This window comes from Hippocampus bargibanti, linkage group LG04 (assembly GCF_051943395.1).
Source record: "Hippocampus bargibanti isolate YZ-2025 linkage group LG04, ASM5194339v1, whole genome shotgun sequence".
NCBI classification, from domain to species: Eukaryota; Metazoa; Chordata; class Actinopteri; order Syngnathiformes; family Syngnathidae; genus Hippocampus; species Hippocampus bargibanti.
In genome coordinates, this window is record NC_142737.1 from 12,009,607 (window position 1) to 12,030,533 (window position 20,927).

At 40.0% G+C, this 20,927-nt stretch overlaps 2 protein-coding genes across 3 annotated transcripts; one reads left to right on the forward strand and one right to left on the reverse strand.

The window, feature by feature from the left end:
• Nucleotides 1–975: 975 nt before the first annotated feature.
• On the reverse strand, nucleotides 976–12,380 carry gck (glucokinase (hexokinase 4)). 2 transcript variants are annotated; one of them, XM_088994049.1, is made up of 10 exons: nucleotides 11,856–12,380; nucleotides 9,629–9,791; nucleotides 9,394–9,548; nucleotides 8,119–8,238; nucleotides 7,948–8,043; nucleotides 6,923–7,022; nucleotides 6,650–6,833; nucleotides 4,189–4,344; nucleotides 2,919–3,152; nucleotides 976–2,120 (listed from the first exon to the last, which is right to left on the reverse strand). In XM_088994049.1, the coding sequence occupies exons 1-10, from the start codon at nucleotides 11,862–11,864 to the stop codon at nucleotides 1,973–1,975; spliced, it is 1,365 nt and encodes a 454-aa protein (XP_088850175.1). In that variant the 5' UTR covers nucleotides 11,865–12,380; the 3' UTR covers nucleotides 976–1,972. The 2 variants fall into 2 exon arrangements, with proteins under 2 accessions (XP_088850175.1, XP_088850174.1); XM_088994048.1 differs by lacking the exon at nucleotides 11,856–12,380 and adding an exon at nucleotides 9,863–10,018.
• A 961-nt stretch (nucleotides 12,381–13,341) lies between these two features.
• Nucleotides 13,342–17,640, forward strand: LOC148899010 (synaptobrevin homolog YKT6-like). Its single transcript, XM_088994055.1, has 7 exons — nucleotides 13,342–13,476; nucleotides 14,152–14,234; nucleotides 14,465–14,565; nucleotides 15,235–15,339; nucleotides 15,435–15,500; nucleotides 17,315–17,408; nucleotides 17,488–17,640. Exons 1-6 carry the CDS (start codon nucleotides 13,373–13,375, stop codon nucleotides 17,351–17,353), a joined length of 498 nt encoding a protein of 165 aa, XP_088850181.1. The 5' UTR covers nucleotides 13,342–13,372; the 3' UTR covers nucleotides 17,354–17,408; nucleotides 17,488–17,640.
• Nucleotides 17,641–20,927: the final 3,287 nt, after the last annotated feature.

Consider the following 20,927-nt stretch of genomic DNA (forward strand, 5'->3'; position numbering starts at 1 on the left):
CTGTCCACAGTAGTAACTGCTCTCCCTGAAAGGGTTCATAGTGAGAATTTTCTGTGGAAAATATAGAAATTATAAGAATGTGGTAAAAAAAATAACAGTTGAGACTCAAAAACAAATCCCCAGATCTGTGAGGCATATATCGGTATGTATAAAGTAGCGATTTTGTGGTGGGTCATATGTGTATTGTGGTATTGATACAAAAGCATCAAATTGCTGATTACTTATAGGACATTTATTTTTCACGTTTGCACATAATTCCTTGATGCATTGCTGACCATTTTCTTTCAAGATTGTAGCCCAAACTGTATTTTTACAATATTGCTCTCGTTACTATAATTGACTTCATGCTGTACTCTGTACTACACAGCAATTCACCAAGTATAGCAGTCGGGTTTTAATACAATTTTTCTATACAGTAAAGTCTCGTTATATCGATATTCAAGGGAGTCCGAAAAAATATCGATATAACCGGGACTATCGATATATCCGACCCTGTTTGCATGTAATTTTCTCCGTGCGTACATAGAAATAGTATCGATATAACCGGGACTATCGATATATCCGATATCGATATAACGAGACTTTACTGTATTTAGGCACTGTTAATGTTAACTGCATAATGGTAAAATATCTAATAATTATAAAATGTTAGACCTTGTATGCTTTTTTTTAAGTTGCATTTGCTTTGAGAATGGCTGAATTGAAATATCAGAAAAGTTCTTTTATTTCAGTAGTTCAATTTCATTAAATAAACCTCACAATTCTGTCAGGTTCAATCAGTCCCAATTTGTACATTGTACTTTGATGGTCTCTAATTTTCATGAGTTGTAAACAAACCATCTAACATCTAATTGGCTGTAAAATACAATCATTAAAATTGTTAAAAAAAAATAAATAATGAATAATCCCACTTTAGAAACACAAAGTGAAATATTCAGCATATTTTTATTGAGATGCACCAGTATTATGCCAGTATCTCAACAGAAATTACCCAATGATCCACAAAGAGCTACTGTCTATTACAATTTCCAGAAAGCAGTACTGATTTGCTGTGGCGACCCCTTGTAGGGAAAAGCCGAAATGAAAAGAAGAAGTACTGTATTGACTTGAAATAAATATTCCTTCACAAGGCAACAACGTGTTTGATTCAGTCAGAACTTTCCACAACATATATATTATATTACCAAAGGTTACTTTTAGATATCAACCATAAATCCTCAACAGAACCAATTACGTATATCAGTCGGGGGGGAAAGCATTGGCATTTTTTTTTCTTTTGAAGAAAAAAATGAGCCTATCACCAGACAATTTGAGTTAATATAACAATATGAGCATTTCAAACTTGGCCCTTTGACAGAAAAGAGTGGATGTTAACCATTGAACTTTATATTTATATTATAATTTTCATTGTGTCGAGTAGATGTTATCTCGTTAAAATTGCAAGTCGGTCAAGCGTCCACACTTTTATTTGTACAAGCAGACCTTTCGCAAATGTTAGCATTTGATGATCAGGCAGTGGATCCGAATATAGCAATATAAATTCGCATCTACTTACAAATGTGTCTTCATGCGAAATTTACAAGTTGTGAAACGCTTTGACAGAAAATTATTAACTCTTGTTACAAAAAAAAAACAAGACGCGACAGCTAATTTACTCGAACCGCTTTATCAGAAAGCTAAAAATACAACACGGGCAGATCGTCGCATATCCGAGTTTGGTGAACGCAAAATACTTACATCTGCTCTGTCATTGGCTATTACCAAGCATCTTCATGGCATCCCATTGGCTAAGAAGGACAACCAGATATATCAACGAATATTTCACTATAATGGAAATCCAGTGATGCTTCCTTGTTGCAGTCTTCCAGTGCTTTTAAAAGACAAATATGAATGCAGCATACGTTTTTTTATTTGAATTTGACTGTTGACATATATCAACAGTAAAATTCAACTGTCCTGTTAAGTCCACCTTTCAACCCGCCAGCATGCTAGCAGCCATCTTGCAGGCCACTGCTGAGATGAGAGCAGCCCCTCGACCACTTCCTTCTTCTGACTGGATGAATGTAATCTCACAATGTGGCGTCAGCTCTCTGACTATTTTGTGGAACCTGTCACGAAAACTACAAACAAACAACAAACACATTATGCCTCATTAAAAAATAAACATTTTGATGTTGTCTACTTGGGATTCGAGTCCAAGACAGGTCCAAGACCACCAGTGTCAAAGTCAAGGCCCACATCATTTTTTTCAGCCCGCGAAAGCAAATCAAACTTGTGAAATTGCACGATGCTTGCTAAAATCCTCACCGAAATGTCACATTTTTGAATGTAAACCACAATAAGCGTCATTATTCTTGACTTCAGATTTGAAAACTAGTTATTCATTAACTTGTTGTGCGCTCTATATGTAATATGTGAAGGGGATTAAACATTTTAATGGCTTCCCCAAATTCATAACAGCCCTTGAGAGGAAACCATAACTACAATGTGGCCCGCGGCAAAAAAATGACTTTGACACCCCTGTCCAAGACCCTTAAAATGTGGTCTTGAGGCCAAGACCAGTCTTGAATGTTTCAACATCAGTTAACAGTACCAGTTATTATTTTCGTCTGTACTTTGTAAATTTTACCTAAAGGTGAAGTCAACTGCTTTGCAATATGTTCTATGTACTCTCCATTAGCATAAAGAAACATTCCGTGCAGTATTTCATTGTAGAATGGGAATTGACTCACAAAATCCACCCGATTTATCCATCTGAAGGAGACCATTTTATCATTTGTTGTTGACTGAAAATTACAAGGCAGTTAATTACGGCTGGATTTTGTCGCTTCATTCAAATTCCACAAGTAATTTTATACACATGTAGTTGACATAAGTAGAGAGTGTGAGTATTTTTGCGTTCTCCATCCATTTCTCACCACGGGTGCATCTTGTAAACAGAGCCATCCACACCAACGGTGATGTTGAGTGCCTCCAGGCCACGTCGTTCCCTCATTAGGTTGATGACGCCAGCAAGGCCGGCGGCACACATGTGGGCAGAACGAGTCGAGACGCTCTCGCAGACCAGACACACGATGTCGCAGTCCAGTTCGGATGGTCGCACACCCATAGATGACAAAATATTGTAGATGTGCTTCCTGTCACCGGAGTCACTGTAATTAATCAATAAATAATGGGGAAACTGTGGTTACATCCTGAGCATGAAATTCATATTTTCGTCAAGAAATAATCTGATCAAATTATGAGAATAAAGTCATACATTTAAAGTGTGGATGGTAATGTTTTCAAACACGATAAAGTCGGTCACGGTTAAAGGACAACCGACACCATCTTTTTGTTTCCGAACTGACATCAGAAAAACGTTTTATAGCATCTAAAATACCCAAAACATGCAGGCTGATATTTTTAGTGAAATGCAAAACACCGATAAAAATGAGTTAAAGTGTCCCAAAACTATTTCAAAATGGCCTCGGAGATGCCGAGTTTCAGAAGGTCCCGCCCCCTAGTTCGTGACGTCACATCAGGACGTCTTGCCTTGCTCTAGAATCAAAACAATGGCTTCAGATTCGGAGAAGATGCTTTCTTGTTACTCATCCAGTTATGAATATGGTTCGAGCCGTCAGGATGCCAACGTAGCGTCCCAGAAAATGCACAAGCTCCTTTGGAAATGGGCTGATTTGTCTGCTGGGAATTTATGTCAACTAGTATCAAATAGTAGTTTTGGTGCTACACACAATGATTCACCGTCGCGTTTTTTATGTTTTCCTTCTAATTTCGCCATCAACACAAAGTTTTCAGATCAAACAAAGTACCCAAAATGCATTGTGTGTCGCTTTCTCGGTCAGGATCGTTCAGACGTGACGTCACGTCAGGCATCGTCATCAACTCTACAACAAGACTTCCTGAATATTCAGCGCGAGTCTTAAAACGTAAAATATAGCGATATGGCGTGAAATTTTTGTAAAATACGCTCAGTAGAAGTCAATTGAAGTGATTTTACAAATTAGGGACACAACTTGTCTGGAGGCGTCGGTTGTCCGTTAAGGGGTTTTGTGACCAAAAACTGAAGGACCCAAATGCAGTGAAGCAGGGAGGTAATAGAGGTCAGAATTTCTTCCAACCTTTTTTTTGGACTGTGGGTAGAAATCTGACGTTCTCACAAAGCTCACCTTTGACCCTAATGCTCACCTTTCCACTTGCGAGACATGTCTGGTCTCGAAGCTGCCGCGTGTCTTGAGCATCTCTGAGGCCTCGCCATTGAACAGCAGGTTCTCGTTGACCAGCTTCATCATGACCAGTCTCACCAGCTCACCCATGTACTTGCCGCTGATCAGCTTCTCAAAGCTTATAGGGGAACACGGGCCAAAACAAAAAAAAATCAGTCTGGCTTGAAACCAACACAAGCAAACATAAGACGCTCGAAAGGCCCAGTGACGCTGGCTTCAACGGCTGTCCGGCATCAAAGGTAAACAGCCATTAGGCCGACAGGCACTGTGGCGAGCTCATTAATCTCACACCCTCAACCAGAGGCCGGGCGCTGACGTATGAGGGCCTGCGGGCATCTATAAACATCCTTCAGCAAGAGCAGCCCGTAGCTGAGCAACCAGCACCGGGAGCTCAGGTGAACAATGGTGGCTCACCAGTACCATATTGGGCTAATTGATGCCCAAATGAAGAGGGAACACAGATCTTTACCACCACCACACATCCAACACAAAACAAGGTCAATCAAGACACGGATGACAGAGTGCGGATGAACTTGGCCGACCTTCACAGAGTATTGACCTGAACCCAATAAAAGACATTTGTGATGAATTAGAACAGAATAATGAGAAACACTTTCTCGTTAAGGCCATTTTTATCCAGCATGGAGGAAATCAAAACCTGGATGGCACAAAACGTCTTGTACCTCAATGAAAAGAAGACAGAAGTGATACGGTTTGCTCCCAGTGGCCAATGTACACCTCATTCTGTAGACCTGGGCCCCCTGGCTTCTTATCTGAAGTCACCAGTCTCAAACTTGGGTCTTAAACTGGACACTGACTTTAAACTTGACCGACAAATTGGTGCCATTGTTAAATCCAGCCTCTTTCATTTTAGTGAACTGGCTAAAATAAAACCTCTCTTTTCTCATGAGTACTTTGAAGCAGTCATTTGTGCCTTTGTCACATCTCGGCTCGATTACTGTAATGCGCTTTACTTTGGAGTCAGCCAATCCTCCATGAAGTGTCTCCAGCTGGTCCAGAACGTTGCTGCTTGTCTCTTGACTGGTACTCGTAAGAGGGAGCACACAACTCCTATCCTGGCATCCCTTCACAGGCCCCCTTTACATTTTAGAGTTCTTTACAAGATCTTATTGTTTGTCTTCAAATAATTAAATGGCCTTGCTTCTCCTTACCTCTCATAGCTCCTCCACCCCTACATATCTTCCCGATGCCTCAAGTCTGCCAAAGGCTAAACAGAGGCTCATAGGGGATCGAGCCTTTTCCGTTGCTGTCCCCACTCTCTGGAATGACCTGCCACTGAACATTCGGCAAGCCCCCGTGCTGCCCATCTTTAAAAACAGTCTCAAAAATCACTTGTACTCTTTGGCATTCGACTCAGCATGATTCTGACTTGATCTTGGTTTCACTCCCTGGTGGTTTCTATTATCTTTGTGACTGCTTTGTTTCCTGAATGTGATAGTTGTCCATGTTAAGCGCTTTGTTACAGCCTCAGCTGTTGTTAAAGCGCTATATAAATCAATATTGATTGTATTGTAGAAATCGAGAGCCAGTATTATGACTGTCTGATAGAGAATAAGAAGTTATCATATTTAAAAGTCCCATGCTTAGCTGGCCAACTAAACAATAGGCCCATCGTCAAGGTGCAGATGGTCACAGTAAATCTGAGTGAAACAGACACAACCCAGTTAAACTGTCACCTTCATCTAGGACAGGGGTGTCCAAAGTCGGTCCTGGAGGGCCGTCCTGCCTGTTTTCCAGCTCTCCCAGGAGCAACGCACCTGATTCAAATCATCAGGACCATTTTGATGCTGCTTCAGAGCTGGCTGATGAGCTGATCATTTGAATCAGGTGTGTTGCTTCTGGGAGAGCTAGAAAACAGGCAGGACAGCGGCCCTCGAGGACCGACTTTGGACACCCCTGATCTAGGAGATCTGGCCTTGGACAGAATTTAGGACTTGAAACTCCCTATAAGGAAGAGCTCATTAGCCAGGTTACAAATTTATCAGTTTGTGGAAAAGACAAACAATTAAAATATCTATGTTTTATTGCTTACAGCTGTTGGTGCTCAGAACGTCCAGAGACGTGGTATTATAATCAAGAAAACTATGTTTTACTAATGTATCACTTTAATTTGCATGTACTCTCAATAAATAGCTTGGCAGAGGGCTGTAGAATTCAGGCGTCAGTCATGAATGGCTACGTCTCCTGCCAGCAGAAAAGACAATCTTCCTGGGTTCGAGCCTTTGTCCACAGTGTCCGATCGAACATCTCTGACACTGTCCAATGTCAAAATTAAAATAAACCCTTCCAGGGACAACGGTTACTACAGTAGACAACTGGTGATGTTATCAGGTTACATTAATATCACTAATTTTAGGTTCAAGTGTGTCTGTGATCCAAATGTGACACAATGTCCGACTCACAGCTGCTGTCCAGGGTTGATGGAAGTCTCGTCCACTACTCTGTCATACTCCAGCCTGAACTCCTCCAGCTCGCCGTTATCTCCAAATGCCCCCCACTCCGTGTTGACACACATGCGGCCCTCCTCGCCTTCCACCAGCTCCACTGTGCTCATCTCCTCCATGTAACAAGCGTTACAGCCTGTCCCTGATAAATACAAAAACATACCAGGAGATTGTTTGTTTTCAGCAATGTGAGAAGAGCTATTTTGGATTCAGTTGTTTGTTATTTCATACCAACAATCATTCCCACTTCACAGCTGCGGTCTTCGTAGTAGCATGAAATCATGGTGGCCACTGTGTCATTCACCATGGCAACGACGTCCATCTCAATGTCCTGAATGGCAAAACAGTGGAAGTGAGTGTTTTTTTGTTTTGTTTTGTGCAGTCTTTAATCCAGTTTGTTGAGCACTTGTTATCTTTAAGGTCGCGTAACCATAAATGCATCCATCCATTATCTGAACCAGTTTTGAGCTGTCTTTGGGCAGTATGTACCTTCAACTAGTTGCCAGCGAATCGCAGCATTACCATAAATTAAATGTCATGGTAAGATTTTAAAAGTCATAGTATAAGGAAAATAATGTTTTATTTTTATTTTTTTTAGAGTTGTTATTCAATGAGAACAAAACTGGTCATGATGTGAACTTTTTTTTAAATGGGGTCAAAAAAGTATTTTTCAGTGTATAAGGAGCACCGGAGTATAAGGCACAACCCCATTGAATGGTGTATTGTCAAACTGTTTCCATATATAAGGCGCACCGGAGTATAAGGCGCACGTGCAATGAATGAAAAAGGTTTTCCAAATATAATACATAAATGTAGAAACGTTTTCCAAGTATAAGGCCCACCACATTATAAGGCGCAACAGTGGAGGCTGGGGTTACGCACTATTTCTTCTACAGGGGGAAGTGGAGTCGGTAGCTGCTAACAGGAGTTACGAGACCTATTGTGGTGCTATATTACTCCACATATAAGGTGGATCGGCAAATAAGGCGCAGGGTCATCTTTTGAAGAAAATGAAGACTTTTGGGTGCACTGGAAAATACGGTAGTCATATAATGGGGAAATAAGATGCACTTATATAAACATGAAGTCAGATTGATTTTTTTGAAGTGGTCATACAATAAGGGATAAAACATCATCATTTCCCAAAAATAACAACAGTTCAAAAGAAACGGCGACATAATCAACAAAATACTCTTGCATGCCCAATTTTGCTTTTCCTTAGTTCTGATTGTTCCAAGTGTTGTGCACAAACATACCCCTCGTCTCTTGATAGCGTCTTTGAGCAACCCCACAACATTGTTCCCTTCTGCTCCAGAGGCCTTGAAACCTTTGGTCCAGTTGAGTAGGATTCCCTGCACAGGCACAAACATGGCTGACACTGTACTTTACAAACAATCGGTGACAAGAAGTGACGACAATAGTGATACCTTGTCGATGTCCTCGTGACGAACCGGGAAAGAGAAAGTAAAACCAAGAGGAAGTTTCTTGTGCTTGATGTTGTGCTGGTCTAAGAAGTTCGACATGCACTCTGCGATGTAGTCAAACAACTGTAAAAAGGAGGACAAAGTGGAGAAGCGATTAACAATTTACACAGGACATTCGTTGACTGTTTTTTACACATGACATGGATGCTATTTGCTAGCACGATTGATGCATTTTCTATTATTAATGTAACACACTTTAAAGGTCACTTTGTTTTAATGTTAAGTTTGACAGAAAGCATAAGCAGGAGTACCAATAAATAACCTTGAAGTCTCTCTTCCAAGCAATTGTTGATGAGTGAAAGCTAACCAAGAAATATTCTGCAGAAATACCACGCAGTTAGGTTATCAATATAACTAGGGTTAAAAAGAATGTTATTTTTTGCTACGAATTTTTGCTCAGAAAAGACAAAATCACCAGTCAGGGGTTACTTTGACAAGTCACTCGCATGATACATTTGAAAAAAATGTAAAATTTGTACATTTCTCCACTGTGAGACTAATAAAGGCAAATCCAAATCCAAATCCAAAAAACAGTTTAGTCAATATATTGTCTAACCCAATTTGGGTCAAAAAGGAACCAACCCAATTTTAGGTTACTCACTTAACTTCCTCAAATATTTACTTATTCAACATAACTTTGAGGCTTACTTATTTGCAACATAAATTTGATTCAAATAACCGACAGAACACAGTTTTTGAGACCAAATACAGGATATATCCAAGTTTGTTCATATGCTGTAAAGTCCCTCAAGGCTACAGAGAGAAAATACTTCAAGAGAAGTTAAATACGTGTTAAAAACAAAACATCTCAGGTTTTGGAGCGTGTTGTATTGCCTTTTTTGATCCCATTTTCACCACTGGGCGCTCTTCTCGACTAATTTGAAGAGGTTTTGAATGTCAATCCCATTAGCTAATGTAGTAGTGTTTCCAACAGAGCCACATAACTACAATAATGTGTGAGAAGAACATAACATGAAATATACAATACATATTGATTTATATAGCGCTTTAACAACATTTACTTCAACTTCAGTTCACTGGCGAACCAGTATAGCTCTTCAGCTTGACAAAATCTAACCTTCAACCCAATCTAGTTGATCAAATCCATTGGAATGAACTTTGGGAAAAGGGTCCTCAAAACCACAGCTACCTAGCTAGCGAGTTAAGAAAATAACTTTTCTTTATCCAATGAAAAGTTTATACTCCGGTGGGTCTCACCATCTCTGCAGTTCCCGTCATGGCATCTTCAGGAATGGAATACATTTGGTTCTTGGTCTCAACCTTCCAGCTCCTGTCTTCATCTGCTCCCACTTTAACCAGCATCACCCGGAAATTGGTCCCTCCGAGGTCCAGAGCCAGGAAGTCACCCACCTCTGCCCAAATGCAAACTTCATGTAAATACACCAACAAGTACATTACGAATGGGAGACACGATAATGTGACGTTAGTTTACCTGACCCCTCGGGAGTAGAACAAACATAAGTAGGCAACATTTTGACACTGGCCACCTCGTGGGTCTCTAAACGCAAGCCTCTGTCCATTTCGCGCCGAATCCTTTTCATAATCTCTTTCAGCTCATCCTTCTGCAGCCTTAGCTCGGACAGGATTTGATCAACCTGCGGACAAATTGCAAATCAAGACCATTGCTCACAAGGCAACAATAGACCGGCCATAAGATCTCGAGTACCATGAAGTCATGTCTGTCAAATACACAACTGAGGCCACTTGACGTCTTTACCATCTGCTCCAGATATAAACTCACGCATGGCATCTTCACATAGCAAATGTGTTTCTAAACGTGTTGTGAGTCTCCACAGTTTGTGTGTGTGTGTGCGCGCCTGTGTGTGTGTGTGTGTGTGTGTGTGTGTGTGTGTGTGTGTGTGTGTGTGTGTGTGTGTGTGTGTGTGTGTCTGCATGTGTGTGTAAGTAAAGGTTGTAAGTGTGTATGCCAGTGTAGCATTGGATGTTTTTATGCTAAAGGAAAGTGGGCCGGTGCAACTTAAAGACCACATCACAGGTTCACGCCTTCCCCAAATTGCCCCATCTACTGTGCACGCGCACACACACACACATACACACACATACGTACAAATACACACACATTTAAACCTAGCACTGTAACGTCATGGCTCACAAGTATGAGATGTACAGTAAAGTCTCGTTATATCGATATTCAAGGGAGTCCGAAAAAATATCGATATAACCGGGACTATCGATATATCCGACCCTGTTTGCATGTAATTTTCTCCGTGCGTGCATAGAAATAGTATCGATATAACCGGGACTATCGATATATCCGATATCGATATAACGAGACTTTACTGTATTTTTTTTTTCATTTTAACTGCAGCTGAGTTAATGAAACCACAACGAGACATCCTCATTTCCATACATCTTCATTTTCATGGTACAGTATTAAGTACATGTTAAGCTGTTCGAAATAATGCACATTGGCCAAGCTCTTACGATATGGAGAGAGAGAGAGGATACACATTTTTGGCTAACGTTAGCATTTAAAGAACACACAGTGGGCCTGAACTAAGCAAGATGATTCACTTAGGGATCTGACTGTGTTCTGTTAAATAGATATATTGACATTTTCTGAAAGATTTTTTTGAAATATCTTGATTGACTTTGTCCAATATAGCCACAAAGGGGTACAAGCCAGTGTCTTCTTGTGCAGGTCCCAAGCCCGGATAAATACAGAGGGTTGTGTCAGGAAGGGCATCAAACCTCTGAATAAAAGACAGGAAGCAGAGCTGGAGGTAGCAGAGCTGAAGATGTTGAGGTTTTCTTTGGGAGTGACCAGGTTGGATAGGATCAGGAATGAGTACATTAGATTGACAACTCATATTAGAGGCTTTGGAGAGAAAGTCAGAGAGGCCAGACTGAGATGGTTTGGACATGTCCAGAGGAGAGAGAGTGACTATATAGGGAGAAGGATGCTGAGTCTTGAACTGCCAGGCAGGAGACCGAGAGGAAGACCGACGAGGAGGTTTATGGATGCGGTTAAAGAGGATGCACAAAACCGGGATAGATGGAGGACATTGATTCGCTGTGGCGACCCCTGAAGGGAAAAGCCAAAAGGAAAAGAAGAATATTGACTTTGTCCATGTTAGAGAGGCTGCGTGCCAAAAAAGATGAAACATAAGTTGAAATATTTATTTTGTAACTACAGTTTGAGCCTCCACTGAAGAAAATCAAAATCCTGGTTAAAATGTCCCCGATAATACAACATTAATATTTTATTTTGGAAGCATGTTTGTCTTCATATCTTCTGATGACAAAACATCATTATTTTACAAGTAAAAGAAGTCTGTGTCACTTTCAAAAGTGGTGCAGCCAGCCTGCATGTGTTCTGTCTTCATTCACTTTTTCCATGCAGCATGGTTGCACAATATACAAGGAGGTTGTGATGCATATATTTGCAAAACAACCCAAAAAAAGGCATTTAAAATTAGCAAAAGTACAGGATTACTGACCTGTAAAGTTAACTATGGCAAGTAACAACGTAAAGCCCTTCTGTGCATATCAGGCTTACAGTGTGACCTTCTACCTTGCTGATTAGTGAACCTTCACACAACCTTGACAAAATGAAAGCCACACATTTGTTGTAACATCACTAAACATAACAGAAGATCGCATAACTCATTAGGACATGCAGACAGATGTTGACTTACCTTATCCATTGTATGATGACGAGGACGTCCTCCCGATCATTGGGACTCTGCTTCCCACCAAAGATTTTCGTATGCTGGTTTATTCAATTTGAACTTTCCCGTCTTGAGATGAAGTTGCGCTTGTGGGAAGTGTAGGGGGTGGAATGAACTGACTACATTCTGAACGGCAGGAAGTCAAAGCACAATTACATGACTAGCATCGTCTAAAAAAAAAGCAGAATAGATCTTTTAAGAAGAATCAACAAGTAATGGATTTATCCCCAATAATGTTGCATTTGATAAATCAACGTGAGAAGATCATCACCACCATTCTGATAAATATGATAGAAATGAGCAGTCTCTTCATCTCCATTCCTTTCATTCCAATGTGCCAATTTGTCCACACTGGAACAGTCCTGGAAAATTATCCTATAATGAAAATGAATTTGTATTCCATCCATTAAATCCAGAGATGCATTTTGGCACATACATAAAAAGAAATCAACCAAACAAGCTGCTGTTTCATTTTTTTTTTCACACTGTCGACACAAGTCAAGCTTGAGTTCTTGGAAAAGGAAGGATGATCGCCGCCTTCCCAGCAGGCATGTCAAACATTTGCACCCAAAACCATCATCCAAGTGTTGCCTTGGAAACGAATTACAGGCACACTTGTGCAGTCAAAAACACTCACCGCTAAGTGGCCAGCAGGAAATTGTTAAATGGAGCAAACCTACTGGAGAAAACATCAATTGCTACGCTTGGGGTGGGGGGAGAGGCTGAGACACAATTTTATAAAGAATAACTATGTACGAGGTTAATTTGTCATACAAGGAGGAATGATGGTGATCTTGATCATTCCATCATTATTCATTAAACCCAAAAACAAAACTCCTGAAAAGTATTGGTGATTTACCATTTTGAAAAGGAATTACAAATTTCAATGAGAAGTCACCTCATTCAGCTGGGTCCACAAGACAAGGTCCGACCGACAAGACGACACGAGACAGAGAGAGAGAGAGAGAGAGAGAGAGATAGATAGATAGATAGATAGATAGATAGATAGATAGATAGATAGATAGATAGATAGATAGATAGATAGATAGATAGATAGATAGATAGATAGATAGATAGATAGATAGATAGATAGATAGATAGATAGATAGATAGATAGATAGATAGATAGATTTTTTAAACCAGGTACATTAGACGAGAGGCTTAACGAAAAACAAGCTAGCATTTATAGCTACCCACCATTCGCCGTAACTTTGGCAAGGAATATTGGACTTCTTTTGTACTATTTTGTAATAAGAGGCTTGTGTAAATCCAAACAGAACAAAAAAAGTAAAAATACAGTGTTGACAAACTCAGAACTTCTATCAGGGTGGCGAGTTGGACTCGTTCACCATCAAACAACGTTGAGTTTGTTTACAATTTACATACATTTTACAGGGGGGATAATGCTTATCATCTGACCCACATTCCATTTCAGACTATCAGGTGTGTGAGACCGTGTGTGCTGCTCGGGACCAGACAACATCATGAAGCTCTTCAGCCTTAGCGTTCATTATAAAGGAGCCACCAAAGCCAATCTCCTGAAAGCGGAGTTCGAGCTCTCATCCTTTGGCTTCTTCCAGAAAACCAGGTACGTTGTAGTTGAGGCTCATCACATATCTAAGCATGAAAATGTGAGATCACACACACACACAAAGAGCAACGCATTGCCGAATTGTTCTAAACAAAATGTATTGTATTAATGTATGTATTATTATTATTATCATTATTATTATTGTTGTTGTTGTTGTTGTTGTTGTTATTATTATTATTATTATTATTATTATTATTATTATTATTGTTATTATTATTATTATTATTATGAAGGTCGAATGAGGAAGCGCATGTGTAATCATAGTTTATTTTAACTGGGCTTTTTTAATGTGGTTATTAAATTACTTGATGTTAATTAGTATTAATCAAACCATGATCATCTTCTCCGATTTCTGCAGGCTTGCATAAAAGGACACTTGTCTTCACGTTTAACCAAACCTGAACATCTGCACTTTATACTAGAATCGGGTTCCAATGTTATGGGTAATTTCTTTTGTTGAAGTGGAGAATTGGCCATTCCATTATTTTGTGTGGATGTCTGATCAATGTTTAAATTTGTTGTCTTTCCATGAAAGTACCGTCTATTTCCAAAATGACTGTCCTGAGCATAGAAATTTAAGTGAATTTTGCAACCCTATGCCAGATTAGTCTGTGCTGCTTTAATGTAGCTTTTTTCTGTACCTTTAACGTTTATTGTGCTGTGATTATTCAGCATCCGGGAGTTCCTGTTCTTCACCACTTCCTTTATTGTTGAACGGACAACAGTTGGTACTCGTGCCTTGGTCAAAGAACAAGGTAATAATGTTTCCATGTTCACACTGTTCTTCTGTGGATTTACTCCAGTCGTTTTATGCATATTCGGTTTATTTAAGACTCATTAATTAGTCTTTGTTAGTCAGTTGTAATGTCTGGAGTCGGTTGCCGACCAGTCCAGAATCAGACCCACCTGTGATCCAAACACAGACAGGCATTGTGCAAAATACATCAACGGATTGCATTTTTACAAGTCAAATGTTTTACCATAGAGTACGTTTTTTACGTATACGTGAGGAATGATAACCTGGCCGTGGTGGTCGTAGCGGACGCAGAATATCCCCAGAGAGTCTGCTTCACGCTGCTTGACAAGGTGAGCGCACCTTTGCCCATGCCAATTACGGCACACACGCATATTCAGAGTTCTCCACTGTGACGGTATTATGTGTATACATATTATGATATTCTATGCTTAGAATATCATAACATGGCAGTGGGTAGGTCCTATAGACCTACACGGGTGTAAAGACGACCCCGACATCCACGAGTCTCCTGCTGCCTTACGGGTTAGGCTTTATAAAGCCAAAGGCTCATGGGAGTGGAATCTGTCAAGGCGGTTTGGCGGTGAACCCCACCGCCCCTCCGACAGTTCCAATGGGAGTAAACCCGAACTCAATCCGGACCGGAGCCCCTAAGGCGGTCTGGTGGCGAGATCCGCCACCTTTCCGGCAGCTCCTGCGACCATACTGACCCCAAAATTGTATCAGCTCAGCTGTTCCTTTGGTCCAGTCAGCGTGGTGGAGAGGGGGAGCAAGCTGCATAGGCGACAACCTGCTCTCCATAATACACCGCCCAGGCACACTGTCCACGGACAGTCATCCATGGTCAGCCATGACCGATGGAGGCCGACGATGCTTAGAATATCTTGTTTTCTATACTTTCATCCCCCACCACCCCATCCCCCTTTCAAATTGCTGCTGTGGACTGAAAATTTCCCCATTGTGGGACAAATAAAGGTTTTCTGATTCAGATTCTGTATTAGGTGCTCGAAGAGTTTTCTGGACAGGTGGACAGTATAAACTGGCCCACTGCTTACCCCAACATCATTGGCTACAATGGCCTCGAGATTTATCTCGCCAAATATCAGGTATGTCAGCTCTCAATCAGGTCATTCAAATGTTTAAAAAAATGATAACAGAGCAACTTCAGTGCTGAACAAAGGTTTTGACATGTCCGCTTCAGAATCCAATGGAAGCAGATGCAACGGCCATAGAGCAGGCGGAGCTGGACGAGACAAAGATCATTATGGTAACGCAGACCTCTGCCCCCACAGGCTCCCATCCCTCCTGATAGTGACATAAAAGCTAACTATCCTCAAATACTACCAACTCGCCTCATCATCAGTCACATTGGCGACATTTTGGGCTGTTTTTGCATGCCATTTAAATCATCTTTCCCCATTCAAATGGTTTTCTTTCTTTTGCATATGACTTGTTTTTTAAAGTAAGTTACTTGAAATTGGTGTTTAGGGTGAGTTGGTTTTCCTTTTTTAGTTAACTCATTCACTGACAGACGATGTGCAAAAGTGTCCACTCCAGTTCCATGGTTTTTGTCATTTTCACTCCAATTGCAGAATATTGAGTTTTAGATCTACATAAGCATTCAATGCAGTGTAAGAAACCTTAGACTTTCATGAGAAAAAGAGTACATTCCTACATTGCTAAATTATATGGGTCTGGCCTTATATGAGCTTGAAATGAGGGGCGGCTGTCCAAAATGTATACAGTGATACCTCCGCATACGAACGCTTCAGCTCACAAACTTTTCGCCTCTCATTAAATTTGCGAGCATATAGTCTCGTCTGACGAACTACTTTCCAGCGATCGAACCAAACCACACAGCGCCATGGTGGCAGGCGTACTAGTTGTCGGCAGATGAACACCAAACCACATGGTCGAACAGCGCCACTGTGGCTGACGGACTAGTTTTCGTCACTCCCTTTGAGTGCGGACGTGGTTTGTTACAGACTGTAGTACTTTTGCTATTATGGGACCAAAAAGACCCCACCACATGCTCGTGTTAAGCACGGGAACTTCACTCAGATGTCATCAAACGGCAACGACAACAACGACCATCACAAGTGAATAAAACACTATTATACACTAGAGTTTATTTCTTCAATTACAATGCAACAGCACATTTATTATACATAAAATTAGTTATAATTTGTGTAGTTTTATGTCTTATTTAGTAGAAAATTATTTTTATATCCTGGGAACGGATTGTTCTCATTTTAATGCTTTCTTATGGAAAATAAATGTTCGGCAGACGAACTTTTCACCTTACACACACTTTCTGGGAACCAATTAAGTTCGTGAGCTGAGGTATCATTGCATATTGGTTTATACTGAATAGGACTCAAACAACAGCTGAAGCTGGAACAAAGCGCTAACATAGAAAAAAGGGAAATGCCGCCCTCTTGTTGAAGGGAAGAAACATTGTCAGAGGTCTTATCAACACTTTATCGGCACCCCCGCAAGAAAAAAACAAAAACCCGAACAAATTTGGGAATGGCGCTCAATGTCACACTTTTCAATTCTCGAATAAATTCGGGGATGACAGTGAATGAGTTAAATTTGGTTTAATTTGTTTTTATATTTTATTTTTTTGTAGACTGTCTTTTTAGAGTGGTAGCTGCAAAACAACAAAAAGTCCAAGTCTTGTGTAATATCGCAAAGCAGAAGACCTTTTTTTTCTTCTGCTCGGCTACAGAGTAATACAGAAAGAAATCATAAAATTTCATATTAAAAAACCGACAGATGAACATTCATTTTGCAATAGGTAGACTTTGTTTTATAAAGATAAAAGATAACATTTTATTTGGCATTTAAAATAGTCATTTCTATTTGGTTTCATGAATAAAAATATCGTTATTTCAGTTTTAGTTATTTTGTTAGATTTAGTTAACTATAATACTTGATCATGATCACAGAAAATGTTTGTTTGAAAAACACAATAATGCCAAACCTGTGAAACAATTAATTGGGAAAAGGGTTAAGTCCAGAACTAACTTCATTTTCATTGTTGCTTCTTAGTGCAGTGAAGTATTTTTGTGTGTGTAGCACGAGACATTGCAAAGTCTGTTGGACAGAGGAAATTGACCCTTGGGCCAAGTGAGAGCGCCTGGGGACCCAGTCCAACGCCTTAAATAAGACTGTGAGTGCCAGACATATTTTTTTTCCTAAGACAAGCTATTTTTTCATGACCTCTTTTTGTTCTTTGTTTCTACAAAGAGGCTTGACCATCTACCTTGCTGATTAGTGAATCTTGCCGCAACCTTGACACAATGACAGCCACACATTTGTTGTTGAGGCAGTGCCTCACCTGTCATCATGGAAAGCTGTCATGGAAATACCAAATGAAAAAATAAATTAAACAGTTATATGCATTTAGTGATTTGTACTTTAGAGTTCTTGTCCATTTAACTTCACCGTTTTAGGATTTTTTTCAAAATCGCTGAATTTTCATATTTACCGTTCAAATACTAAGTAGAGAGGAGCGGTGAGGCAGCAGCCGGCTGAGCCTCAACATGGATTGCGCAATCACTATGCTGACTGTGCTGGCTTGCTCTGCAGTGAGACCGCATTGCTGTCCTTCTGCATATCGCTATTAAAGCGTTCAAACACGTTTAGTATATGAACTACATTTCTACAGTTTAGCTGGTGTATATAATGTAGAGTCATTGTACATTATAAACACTGTGCTACAGTGTTTATTTTGTTTTATTTTTATCAAAACGCTGTGCGTAGGTGAGGCAAACAGTTCTCCCGCCTCATGACAGGGGGCGCTTGTGATTCCAGAGATACTTCCGACTCCACGTCTGCAGAATAATAGAATTAGAGACAGAAAGCTACAGTAAACAGTTAGCAAGTAAAGTGCAACCCTGCAGTCATTTTTTCGTGCTGCTTGGCCTCACACAACTCAGAATGGAGGATTACATATCTAAATTGAAAGAATTTTCTAAACTGGACTTTCAATCGAAGCAGGAGGTAATAATTAAAGGAAGACCAACACCGGAGCTAAAAGGTTTGCTTCAGACAACGGGACACAATACTCGCTCTTTTCAGGCGGACTGGTACACACGAAAAGGCTGGCTGTGTGGATGTCCAGCAAGAAAGCGCCTTTTCTGCTTTTCCTGCCTTCTGTTCTCAACTTATGACAATGTCTGGACTCAAATGGGATATTGCGACCTGAAAAATTTACAACGGAGCCTCATCAAACATGAGCGAAGACTCAACATCAGCATCCACAATGCTAAGGTAAATTTGCCAAATAACAGCTGGCATTTCGTGGAAATGATGAAAGTTAAGGCTCTGCTAATCGTGGCAACTATGTTGAACTATTTCATGCTTTCGCTCAGAAAGATGACAGGCTAGCGAGTCATTTTGGGACATCCACTATATTTTCTAGCCTGTGAAACAGAATACAGAACGATTTAATTGAAGCAGTTGGTGATGTCATTAGAAATGACATTAAAAAGGAGATCGGTGCAGCCCCATTTATTGCTGTAGAAGTAGACCAGATTGTCATTCTCAGCACTGAAAACATACAGTCGGAACAGGACTGATCAAGGACGACTTTCTTCACTGGCAGTGATCTCCGTTGAGACAGAGCGACTTTTAAAACTGAAGAAAGATAAGGAAGGCTTCTACAAAGAAGTTATCGATGCCTTTCTTCAGAAGGAGCGGCGCATGGACTTCATTTACAAGTAAAGGTAACATGATAAAAACGTTTTTTAATTATTTTTTTCTATGCTACAGTTTGTATATATAAAGAATGCTGACATGAAATTTCAAACAAAATACGTTAACTGTTGCCAATCAAATGGTGAATAAACTACTCTGTAGAGTTCATATGTTTGTAAATCTGACTATGATGACGTCAGTGCCTCACCAACCATGAACCTCACCGCACGTCACTGGTTGTAACATAACAAAACATAACATAAGACACACATGTCTAAAGTCTGGCCCAGGGGCCAAATGCGTCCGATGGGCCATTTACATATGGCCCGCAGCTTTCGTCATCCAATCAATAACATCTGGCCCGGATGTCGAATGAATTGGGCAATAAGGCTGTTACCGGCGTGTGCTAAGTGCTGCCATCTAGAGGCTCAATTAGGAACAGCAAATTAGTATATGAATAATTGACTGAATGAGGCCCCCAATTTTCTAAAATGGTGATTTTCCACATTTGTTCTAATTTTCTAAAATGGCGACAATCAACAAAAGAAAAATTACTTCTGTTCAACTGTGACAAAAAAAGGTAGTGGTTAAAAAAGTTAAGTGAATATTCAATTAAAATTTTCAGTGTAAATTCAATTTCTTTTTGCAAATGAACCAAAACACATGCTTACGATACCTGAAAATGAAAATAAAAAAGCAAATGTTTCACGCAGAAATGTATTATTATTATTATTATCATTATTATTATTATTATTATTATTATTATTATTATTATGCAGTAACTCAATAGGATGGGTTGACGGACAGACAGAAAGACAGTTGCTTTTATTTACTTACTTTATCCATTCTATGACAAGGACGTCCTTCCAATCATTAGGACTTTGCTTCCCACCAAAGCTTTTCGTATGATGGTTATTGAATTTGAACTGTCCTCTTTGGAGATTTAGTTGCCCTTGTTGGGGTGTAGGTGGTGGAGTGGACTTACTGCACAGCAGGAAATCAAAGCACAATTACATGATTAGCATCGTCTTCAAAAAAAAGCAGAATAGATCTTTTAAGCAGAATCAAGTAATGGATTTATCCCCAATAATGTTGCATTTGATAAATCAACGTGAGAAGATCATCACCACCATTCTGATAAATATGATAGAAATGAGCAGTCTCTTCATCTCCATTCCTTTCATTTCAATTTGAGAATTTTTCCACACTGGGTCTGTCGCGAAAAATTATCTTACTTTGAAAATGAATTTGTATCCCATTCATTAAATCCAGAGGTGCATTTTGGCACATACATAAAAAGAGATCAACCAAACAAGCTGCTGTTTCAATTTTTTTCACGCTGTCGACTCAAGCCAAGCTTGAGTTCTTGGAAAAGAAGGCGGGATCGCTACCTTCCTAGCTGGCATGTCAAACATTTGCACCCAAAACCATCATCCAAGTGTTGCCTTGGAAATGAATTATAGGCACACTTGTGCTGTCGAAAACACTCACCTCTGAGGTAAGTGGCCAGCAGGAAATTGTGAAATGGAGCTAACCTACCGGAGAAAACATGAATTGCTGCGCTTGAGGTGGGGGGCGTTGACCTACAATTTTATAAATAATAACTAGGTTAATTTGTCATACAAAGAGTAATGATGATGATCTTTGGGGAGAGGTGAATACTCATTCCATCATTATTCCTTAAAAAAAATGATAATTCCTGTAAATTCCTGGTAAATTCCTTGGTGACTGGGTGGCAGAAATCCCCAAACTGGTTTGTGGACACCAGGAGTGAGCAATGCTGTTTGGATGAAGAAAGGTTTATATCGGATATTTACAGCCATTGGGATTTTGACGAAGCTGTACCTATCAGCTTCCTCAAAATCCCAATGGCTGTAAATATCCGAACCGGTAGGAATTCCGTTTTGTTGGTCACTGCAGAAATAACTTAGTTGTGGGGGACTTTTTTATGAAGCAGTGAAGAATGACTTTTAGACATTATTGCAGAAAC

What these genes read in the sequence shown, in the direction of transcription:
- gck (XM_088994048.1), bottom strand. Translation starts at nt 9,946, where the DNA reads ATGCCATGCGTGAGTTTATATCTGGAGCAGATGGTAAAGACGTCAAGT. An exon ending in TGAAGTGGGAATGATTGTTG is followed by an intron (nt 6,834 to 6,922) that starts GTATGAAATAAC and finishes TGTATTTATCAG; the next exon opens with GGACAGGCTGTAACGCTTGT. An exon ending in ATCAACCCTGGACAGCAGCT is followed by an intron (nt 4,345 to 6,649) that starts GTGAGTCGGACA and finishes TTCCCCTATAAG; the next exon opens with CTTTGAGAAGCTGATCAGCG.
- LOC148899010 (XM_088994055.1), top strand. Translation starts at nt 13,373, where the DNA reads ATGAAGCTCTTCAGCCTTAGCGTTCATTATAAAGGAGCCACCAAAGCC. An exon ending in GGCTTCTTCCAGAAAACCAG is followed by an intron (nt 13,477 to 14,151) that starts GTACGTTGTAGT and finishes GTGATTATTCAG; the next exon opens with CATCCGGGAGTTCCTGTTCT. An exon ending in TGCCTTGGTCAAAGAACAAG is followed by an intron (nt 14,235 to 14,464) that starts GTAATAATGTTT and finishes GTTTTACCATAG; the next exon opens with AGTACGTTTTTTACGTATAC.